The sequence below is a fragment of the Temnothorax longispinosus genome, unplaced genomic scaffold, assembly GCF_030848805.1.
Source record: "Temnothorax longispinosus isolate EJ_2023e unplaced genomic scaffold, Tlon_JGU_v1 HiC_scaffold_31, whole genome shotgun sequence".
In the NCBI taxonomy this organism is placed as follows: Eukaryota; Metazoa; Arthropoda; class Insecta; order Hymenoptera; family Formicidae; genus Temnothorax; species Temnothorax longispinosus.
Window position 1 is genome coordinate 168,281 of NW_027270132.1, and position 10,321 is coordinate 178,601.

At 34.1% G+C, this 10,321-nt stretch overlaps 1 protein-coding gene and 2 long non-coding RNA genes across 3 annotated transcripts; 2 read left to right on the top strand and 1 right to left on the bottom strand.

The window, feature by feature from the left end:
* The first annotated feature begins 1,159 nt into the window (after positions 1 to 1,159).
* On the top strand, positions 1,160 to 2,314 carry LOC139824258 (uncharacterized). Its single transcript, XM_071796773.1, has 3 exons — positions 1,160 to 1,313; positions 1,406 to 1,566; positions 1,782 to 2,314. The coding sequence occupies exons 1-3, from the start codon at positions 1,298 to 1,300 to the stop codon at positions 2,238 to 2,240; spliced, it is 636 nt and encodes a 211-aa protein (XP_071652874.1). The 5' UTR covers positions 1,160 to 1,297; the 3' UTR covers positions 2,241 to 2,314.
* Positions 2,315 to 4,302: 1,988 nt separating this feature from the next.
* On the top strand, positions 4,303 to 5,575 carry LOC139824270 (uncharacterized). Its single transcript, XR_011735061.1, has 4 exons — positions 4,303 to 4,467; positions 4,581 to 4,654; positions 4,741 to 4,954; positions 5,109 to 5,575. It is a non-coding gene; the product is annotated as an uncharacterized lncRNA (long non-coding RNA).
* LOC139824269 (uncharacterized) lies at positions 5,092 to 8,717 on the bottom strand. Its single transcript, XR_011735060.1, has 3 exons — positions 8,115 to 8,717; positions 5,355 to 7,998; positions 5,092 to 5,206 (listed from the first exon to the last, which is right to left on the bottom strand). It is a non-coding gene; the product is annotated as an uncharacterized lncRNA (long non-coding RNA).
* Positions 8,718 to 10,321: the final 1,604 nt, after the last annotated feature.

Below are 10,321 nucleotides of genomic sequence, written 5' to 3' on the forward strand. Positions count from 1 at the left end.
ACATAACAATACATAATAATACATAATATAAATACACAATAATAATACATAATAATTCTATGGTAAGAACATATGACATCTTTGATCTTTTTCAGCCAATTTTTCAAGTTCCGCCATCTTTATTGGGTGATAAGATAAGTACTGTGTAAGCCTATTCTTTTTTTAGATGATCTTGCACGCGGCGGTTCACCTTTCGTCTTTTTCTTTTCACTTTAGAGAAAAAAAAGAAACGATATACTTTTTAATTTAACATTATATAATTATCTGAATATTAGAAATTTAAATAACATTTCTAAAAAATTGTACAGTAGAAATCTTTTATGATTGCAAATATATATCCTTTTTATTAGACAGAAGCTTAAATACAAATTTTTTATAAAATAGTATCCAAACTCAAATAAATATAAAAGATTTAATAAATATTTTGACAATTAATTAATGTTTATAATAATTAAAGGATTAAAGAGAAATAAAAAGATATATATATATAATCTTTACATAATTTGAGACATATATCTTTTCCATTTATAATAATCTATATATAATTATATAAAAATATTATATTTAAAATGTAAATAAAATTAAAATATGCCAAAATATATATTATACTAAATAATAAAATTTGCAGTAATAATATAAGAATAAGATACAATAATGTCTTTCTTTCTTAATAACTGAAAACGAGTTTATAATAGTTGTCGCTATTATGAACCTGCAATAATGGAAATTCCTGTCTGTTTACAAACGAAAAGCTGTAATTAATGCATTAAAGTCTGTGTATCAGCAGTGAAATCGCGTAAGATTTCATGAGTCTTTTGTGTGTAAATTTAACTATACTACGTTTACGCGAGCGTTACTTCTGTAGTAACTTACGACTAATATATCACTCGTTTACGCGGAGTAAATTATCGTAAGTTACTACAAAATCCCATTTACGCGAAGGAATTATCGTAAGTTACTACAGAAGTAACGCTCGCGTAAACGTAGTAGTAGTAATAGAAAGAAGATGTGATAAATCACGGCCGTCCGGGCCGTCTTTATTTCCCTAGACGGCCGTGGATAAACACGAAACACGAAACACACACACACACACACACACACACACACACACACACACACACACACACACACACACACACATTTCATCGAAAGTTTCCCGCGTACGAGATGTTCATTTGTTAACGACGGGTAGTCCTCTGCACTCTTCGTCTATCGGTCTCGCGTCTCGCGTTTCACATCTCCTATTCCAGTTCCGACTTCCGAATCTTCCGATCACGGGATCACGTTGTCGGGGAGAATGAAGACTCGAAAATGTATGTATACATATAATATTAATATATATTATAATAATTATGATATATTATATATATACCATTACACAAATTATTTTACTGTTTCTTTACAGCAAAAAGCAAAGGTGCTATCGTTGATGTGCCAAAACAGTGTCCGACGGCAACAGCGGCACCACCATCGTCGTCATCATCAGAAAATGAGATGATGATAGCACCGTCGCCGCCACGGCCACGACATAGCTCACCACAAAGAGAGCAGGACGTGTCACGTAAAGTAAGTACTTACAATACATCTCAATATAATATTTATTTATTTATTTATTTATTTATTTATTTATTTATTTATTTATTTATTTATTTATTTATTTATTCGTTTAGTTATATTGTTGATTTACTTACGCACGCATGTATATACGCACATACACACGCATGCATATAATAGTAATATTATGTACATATATAAATAAATTATGATAAAATTTTTTCCAGTATCTGTCTCATTGGATGCGTCGGACGCTCCAGAGGCAGCGGAAGAAGATGGCAAAGTACGCTAGAATGTATGCGCAACCAGCGTATATTCCACCGCGGCCGGTGTACTATGCGTCGCCTGCAGTGCCCGCACCGCGTGCACCACCCGCACCACTCGCACTACCCGCTTCTTCTATTAATGGCGCACCAGTTCCACCGAGCTCGAATAGGCGTGCACTACTTGGTGCTGGCCGTATTAGACCCGGGGAGTCTAGGAGTCATCAAATAGGACAACCTGCGAATGTATCTGTACCGCCCACATCACCTGCGTATGTGCCTGCAGCTGCATTGCCTGCATATATGCCTGCACCGCCCACACCACCTATGTATATGCCTGCACTGCCTCCATATGTGCCTGCACCGCCGCCAGGGTACATGCCTGGATACACAGTGCTGCAAGGATGGCTTTACCGATTTTAAAAAAAATATATATCACTATATTAAAAATATAATATATATTATATTATAAAATATATATTAAGAATATATATATATAAAAGAATATATATGTAAAAACATTGTGTTTATACCTAGTTATACCTTAAAATTAAAATGAGAGAGAGAGAAAGAGAGAGAGAGAGAGAGAGAGAGAATGTGTGTATGTGTGAGCGAATGAGCGAGTAACGAGATAGATCTTTATTAGCTTCAGTAGCAATTAAAGTAATACGAAGAGTATTACATACACTTATTGTACATTATTTACAGTTTCTTATTGACTAATTTATTGGTACGAATTATTATATCACACTTTTTCTCGCTCTCTATAATACCTTTTATATGTTACATATAAACTGTAAAATTCAGCAAATATTGTCAACTGACATCTTCACGTGACATAAATAAGTGATATTTTTAATTTTCTTTTATTTTTGATATATACTCGACTTCGAGCTTCTTCCTTCATTTTTTTGCGTACTCAAGGATAGAAGCGGCGAGTATTCAGGAGCCTTGCCTATATTCTCAACTCTCTTTAGGCCGGTATTCGGCTGCGTTCGTTTTGGGCGCTTTCGAGCTGAAAGCGTCAGTCTATCTTTATTGCTCATTACATGTTGAAAAAAGATGAGTGATGCAACGAAAGCACCCAAAGCGAACGCAGCCTTAGCGATAAAAACGCGCTTTTATTTCTGAGATGCTGTAGTGTACATGAACTATAGCATTGAAAAATAAATGCGTTTATCGATAAAAGAGAGTTGAGAACATGGGATTTAATCGTGTAAAAGAATTTTGCAATTTTGTAAAGTCAATTCAAAGATATCTTTAATAAACCAATATATATGTGTGTGTGTGTGTGTGTGTGTGTGTGTGTGTGTGTGTGTGTGTGTGTGTGTGTGTGTGTGTGTGTGTGAATTTTAGATATAGTTATTAATTTTTATAAAGCTTATCAATAGGCTGTATCTCTGCTTTGCAGAGTTGTCAGTAAAATCAAATATAACAATTTTACTTAATATATATTAATTTATTTAAAAAACCAGATTTGTACATTTTTATAATAATAATAATAATAATTCACATTACATTATTATTCCTTATATAATATTTGAGCATTTTATTATAAATATATAATTTGAGCTATTAATTCAGTTAGTTAGAACTTAGAACTCAATCGGATCAGTTGTTGCTAACAAGGGGTCAAATCAATCCTTAAACCCATTTAGGCCGGTATTCATATACTACGTTTACGCGAGCGTTACTTTTGTAGTAACTTACGATATATCACTCGTTTACGCGGAATAAATTATCGTAAAGTTACTACAAAATCCCGTTTACGCGAAGGAATTATCGTAAGTTACTACAGAAATAACGCTCGCGTAAACTTAATCATAGTTGGTTCTTAAGCGGGGAGCACACACTTCTGCATAACGCAGGCATATATGCAGGCAATGCAGGTGCAGGCACATAATGCGTAAGCATAAAATTGATTGATTCATAGGTACATATGTGCATAAGGAAATAGACCAATCCGTTTCTTTATGCATATGGTTATGCACCTATGCAAGACGCAAGTTTGTCTGGATAGACCTTAAAGGATTGGTTGTCCCCTTGTAAGATACGTATGACTACAACATGATTTTTATAATAACATAAGATACAACGTCTTTCTTTCTTAATAACGAAAACTATAGTCATCGCCAAATATATGAATCTGCAATAAATAGGTCTGTTTTCTATTGCTGCGCTGTTGAACTAAAATCCACACTGGTGCAATAAGTTATGCCCGTGTCACACTACGTATCGCGGACGCGGATCGGATTGGGATTACGGATCGCGGATCGGATATCAGCCAATCACAGATGAGCTGCTCGTCCATGATTGGCTAGATTACGATCCGCAATCTCAATCCGATCCGCGTCCGCGATACGTAGTGTGAAGAGCACTTTAGAGTGGAACAAAATTTACAAAATATACTTGTCTCACTCCAACTTATTGCGCCAGTGTGCCGAGTGTGCACTAGTTCAGCAGTGCAGTAATAGAAAACAGACCTAAAAATACTACAAATTCTTAAAAAAAAAGCTATAAATGCATAAATCTGTGAATCAGCAGTGTCGCGTAAGATTCGTGAATCTTTTTGTCTGTGAATTACTAACCAAAAAGAAGATGTGATAAACATGGAACACACAAACACATCATCGAAAGTTCCCGCGTACGAGTACGAGATGTTCATTTTTTAATGTTAACGACGAGTAGCCCGCTCGCATCTCGAGTCTCGACAAGTCTCGAGTACCTAATCTCGTGTCTCCTATCCCCTATTTCTTATTTCAGTTCCAACAATTCCGACTTCCGAATCTTCCGATCGCGTTCAGTTACATTGTCGCGGAGAACGAAAGCTCGAAAATGTATGTATACATATAATATTAACATACATTATAATAATTATGATATTATATACCAATACACAAATTATTTTACTGTTTCTTTACAGCAAAAAGTAAAGGGTATATACTATCGTTGATATCACGACGCTGTCACCACCAAGACAGCGTCTGACGGCAACAGCGGCACCGTTACAGCGAGTACAAGATGCAGGAACGAGGATAGCGACAGCGATGAAACCGTCATCAGAAAATAAGACGATGATAACACGGCCACGGCCACGATGCATATCACTACAAGGAGAGCTCTACGTGTCACGTACAGTAAGTACAATACACCTCAATATAATATATTTATTCATTCGTTTCGTTTTTCGTTATATTACTGATTTACGCATGCATACAATAGTAATACTATACTAATAGTAATAATTTATATACATATGCATATAAATATATATATTTAAATTGTTTCCAGTATCTGTCTCATTGGATGCGTCGGGCGTTCCAGAGGCAGCGTCGGTACGCCGGCAGAATGTACGCGCATCTAGCGCATATTCCATCGCGGCCGGTATACTATGGCCGGTATTCATAGTCGGTTCTTATATTTAAGACCGTCTTAAGTACAATCTTAAGATGTTATTAACCAATCACAGAGCCGTATTAGCATCTTAAGATATTACTTAAGACGGTCTTGAAATAAGATCTGATTATGAATACCGGCCTATGCGTCGCCCGCAGGGCCCGCGTCACGCTCCATTGCTCTCGACCATGGTGCCCGCATCGCCCACAGTGCCTGCACCGCCCGCATCGCCCATGGTGCCCACACCGCCCGCATCGCCCATGGTGCCCACACCGCCCGTACCGCCCATACCGCCCGCAGTGCTCGCACTGCCCATGATGCCCGCACCAGCCGCTTCTTCTATTAATGACGCACGAGCTCCATCAAGCTCGAATAAGTGTGCACTACTTGGTGCTGGCCGCATTAGACCCGGAGAGTCTAGGAGTCATCAAATAAGAGAACCCGCGTATGTGCTTGCACCCCCCACATCACCTGCGTACATGCCTGCACAACCCCCATATGTGCCTGCACCGCCGCCAAAATACATCCCGCCAGAATAGCCTTCCCGATTTTAAAAATATATATAATGCTATAATAGCTCCAGTAGCTGCAATTAAATAATACTTACAAAGATTATTATTACATACATTTTCATTATTTACAGTTTCTTATTAACTAATTGATACGAATTACTATTGCACCTCTTCTCGCTCTCTACCTTTTATATTTTATATGTATAAACTGTAAAATTCAGCAAATATATTATTGTCAGTTGACACCTTCACGTGACAAAAATAAGTTGTTTTTAATTTTCTTTTATTTTTTATATATAATTGACTTCGAGCTCCTTTCTTCATTTTTTTTGCGTACTTTAAGGCTCCTGAGTACTCGCTTCTTCTGACGTCATCATTTGTCATCAAACAAGGATAGAAGCGGCAAGTATCCAAGAACTTTAGACTTTAGACCTATATTCTTAACTCTCTTTTAGCGATAAAAGCGCGCTTTTATTTCTGAGCTACAGTATATGTAATATGAACTATAGCATTTCAGAACCCAGTGAACACAATGCAACATGTAACGTACAGGTTAGTTGTAATTTCCTACTCAACAATATAACACACGTGTTACATTGCATTTATATTGTTGAGTAGGAAATTACAACTAACCTGTACGTTACATGTTGCATTGTGTTCACTGGGAAATAAATGCGCGCTTTTATCGATAAAAGAGAATTGAAAATATGGTCCTTAATCGTGTAAAAGGCCATCTACAATAGCCGTAAGCAGTAAGCTATTGACTAATGGGATTTTTACAATTCAAGAATAATCGAACGTGGTTGGTCAATAGCTTACTGCTTACGTCTTACTGCATTCTCTTACGGCTATTGTACGCGCACACGCACGCGCACGCACACGCACACGCACAATGTTAAGTTTTTCCTCAAATTCTCACCTGGATATTTAAGCGTTTTTTAATTACTAACTAATATATACATAATATGTACAGAGAACCAACGAATTGACATAACAAAGTGTAAATGAGAAAAATAAATAATTCTTACCCCTATATGTGGGTAGTATAATAAAAAATTGTAATATTTAGATTATAACATTGATAGTATATAATTATGTACTTGTGGTTGCATTAATCTTATGTCTGTTTCTGACAAAGTTAATTCTTAAAACATCTACTTTTTCCAAAATTCACATATATACTTTAGTTTGTTTTATGTACCTGTGTTTCGTACAAGCTCGCGCAGGAGCCTAGGCTTGAGATTTTAGGAATAGATGAAACGACACATACAATTTATTCTTCGAGGGAGAGATCATATATTGTAACATACAATTAAGTATTCCAAAGTGAATTTCCTTTAAGTGGTTTGAATTAATACATATAACACAAATAGCAAGTCATAGAAGATATAATACGTCTCAAACGAATGGTCTTGTGTTAGTTTGCTCAATCAAATACGCTTCACAATAGTCAGATCATATAATAACTTCCGAAGGTTGATTTCTCAAAGAAGTAATATTCTTTTCATCTTTCTCAGGACTGGATGTAACTTCAATTAGTATTTGTAAGACTATAATATAGCTTACTTCGTATTATGTTCCTGTAATTAGACCGTTCGTATGAAACAGATAATACACAAAATAAAGTAAATAATCACTCAAAGTAAAGAAGCATAAATACATAGTAATAAAGAACATGGAATGGATAGATTGATACGTCGTATTAAACTATGTGATGTAATTTCAGTCTACTTATAATGCTAATATCTTCGGAAGTATTCAACAAACTCTGAATATAGTTGATAATATGCAAAATATTATGCATAATATTATACATCACCTTTTATATATATATCTATATATCTTCTTTTTTGTTTCTTTGTAATGAAAGACGTATCCATTTATAATTATTTTACCAATAACCGTTTCAATCTTGCATATTTCTCGACGAAGCTAATATAATATACGCTAATATGCGCAGGATTGTAATAATATACATATAAAGCTAAATAATTCTGACAAAAATAATGAATATAATAAAGCGAGTAATTTTATACAAAGTTAAAGTATGTCTCAGTCAAAATGACTACAATTTCTCGTGGCTTTTAATTAATTACATGTTGAAGTAAGAAGATTATCATATATGTATCGGTTGCAACCTTAAACTAATCACTCTAAGAATTTACTGAGCTCAGATTCGAATAGATTTTATCTTTATATGTTAAGTCATGTTTGTCGGCAGACAATAGGCATCGTTATGTGAGAACGTTAGTCTCCTTTACTTTTCACGAAATCTGTAACCAAGATCACTATGAAGAGACGGGAATATTAATCCGTCGTAACACTCGAGAATACGAGTGACTCTCGATAACCGATAAGGATCTATGGTTTTCAGAATTCTAATCGTTACCTTTAGACTGAAGAAATCTCTGTTTGTTTGATAGATTCTTAAACAAAGAATCTATTGTCCTCTTTCTGATAGACCATCATTATCTCAAGTCGTTTAACAGCGGTTGTTCCTTTGTGAGATACGACGATACGGTAATGGCGGATCGTCCTTCCTTCTTTGCACGCAGTTATAAAGGCGTGGTCTGTCTCTGAGCCGGTATAATCTCGTAGCGTATACTTCGTAAGGTCTGTTTATCGTTGAACAGAGCTGCTATACAGGTAGCAGATATCAGAAGTCACGTCGTTTAGACGATAATCGGTATTTGTCAATGCTACGATTCTCGCTTCTCGAATATTCTAACACCGGTACGTCTCAAGCACGAGCACGTTGTTACCTCGACCAACGCCCGGAAACGAATGCTCGACCGTTCGTCGTAGGATCGCACGCTTCCTCCTAGCGCACGCGCAATACAATACTTTATTCAAATTACGATGCGTCCAGCGCAGATCGCGCGGGAACACACAAGACGACGCTCGTATCGCCATCTAACATGTCTCGATCTGACTAATTTATTACGAACACAATATCTCTATATGATCTCTCCTCCATTTCTATTTACATTTTAAACAACCTGGCGTATTTTGTCTTTTGTAAAAACTTTTGTTAGATTATTATTTATTAATAATTTTATTAAATTGATATACCTACATTATATATATATATTAAATGTCTATACATTAATTCTATTAATTGGAAAACGTGGGAATATAAATCCCAGCAATAAATAATAATGAACAATTTGCATTAACTATAAAAATTCTATTTTATGGTAATAATATTTATTTTTAGATCAATATTGATTAAGCATTTCACTCTTCTGTAAGTACTATTTAATATATTAAGTTTAGATTTTTGAAATATGATTACTATTGTTATTAATTTTTATAAAGCTTATTAAATTTTCTTTTATAATAGCCACCGCGAACAAAGAAATTAATAGGCTGTAAAATATAACAAAATTATCCTTTTAATAAAGATAAAGAAGTGTGCCAAGTATTCGCGCTCTCTGCCGTACAAGAGATTTGATATAAAAAAAACTAGCACCAATTTGCAGTTGTTCAGTAAAATCAAATATAACAACTTTTCTTAATATATATTAATTTATAAACAAACCAGATTTGTAAATTTTACATTATTATTCTTTATATAATTTGAACACCAGCTATTAATTCAATTAGTTAGAACTCAATCGGATCAGCCGTTGCTAACAAGGGGACAATCCTTAAACCCTTGAATCTTGCAATAAATTTTTAATATATTAAAGGATTGAGATTGTCCCCTTGTATGAAAACATGATCTCCAATTATCTAAACAGCTCGCGTAAATAGAGAGTACTACGTACGTGTCTCTCCTCAGTTCTACACACCAGCATGTGAACTTGGCACGAGACTATCGTGTCTCTTGATTTGAGAATACAATTCACAAATATGAGACACAGCGGCAAAGCAAGTTATCGTTACCCACATTTTTGTGCTACTAAATAAATGAGAACAACATATTAATCTGTAAAATACACACATCGAAATTATAGCAATAATTAAAATAATTCATAGTAGGTACAGAAAATAAGTGCGCGCAATACTCTTTTTATTTCTCTTTTAAATAATTATTAAATAAAATGTTTATGTAACTTTCAAGAATTTTATGAGCATAGATATATTTATAAAATAGTTTGGATATTGATTAGATTAGAATTATATTTTTGTACAAAAATTTATAACTAAAAATTTAATTCTAATCTAACTAATTCAAATAATTATAAATGTTAAATATAACAAATATATATATTGTAATATATCCATACATATAGACTACAAATAATTATATTTGTGCTTTTTTCTCATTACTGTATGTCAACACATTTTAATCATTTTTTAATTTTTTCTTATGTTTTTGGCACTTTTAAGTGATGCTACCTTCTAAATAAGATTATCGTAAATTTTAATTATGGTTTCAAGAAAACTAGTCGTATTTTAAAAATTTCCGATTGCTCTTAATAAAATCATAAATCTTCAAACCTGACTGTCGAATCATAGTTTATGCATATTTCTAAAGAATTATATCTAAATCTAAAAAAGTGTTTAATACTATAAAATAGTTAAAAATTTCTTCATTATCTTCTCTTAAAAAACAAAGGCTAATACACATAAATTAAAAAATATAATATT

What these genes read in the sequence shown, in the direction of transcription:
- LOC139824258 (XM_071796773.1), top strand. An exon ending in AGCAGGACGTGTCACGTAAA is followed by an intron (nt 1,567 to 1,781) that starts GTAAGTACTTAC and finishes AATTTTTTCCAG; the next exon opens with TATCTGTCTCATTGGATGCG.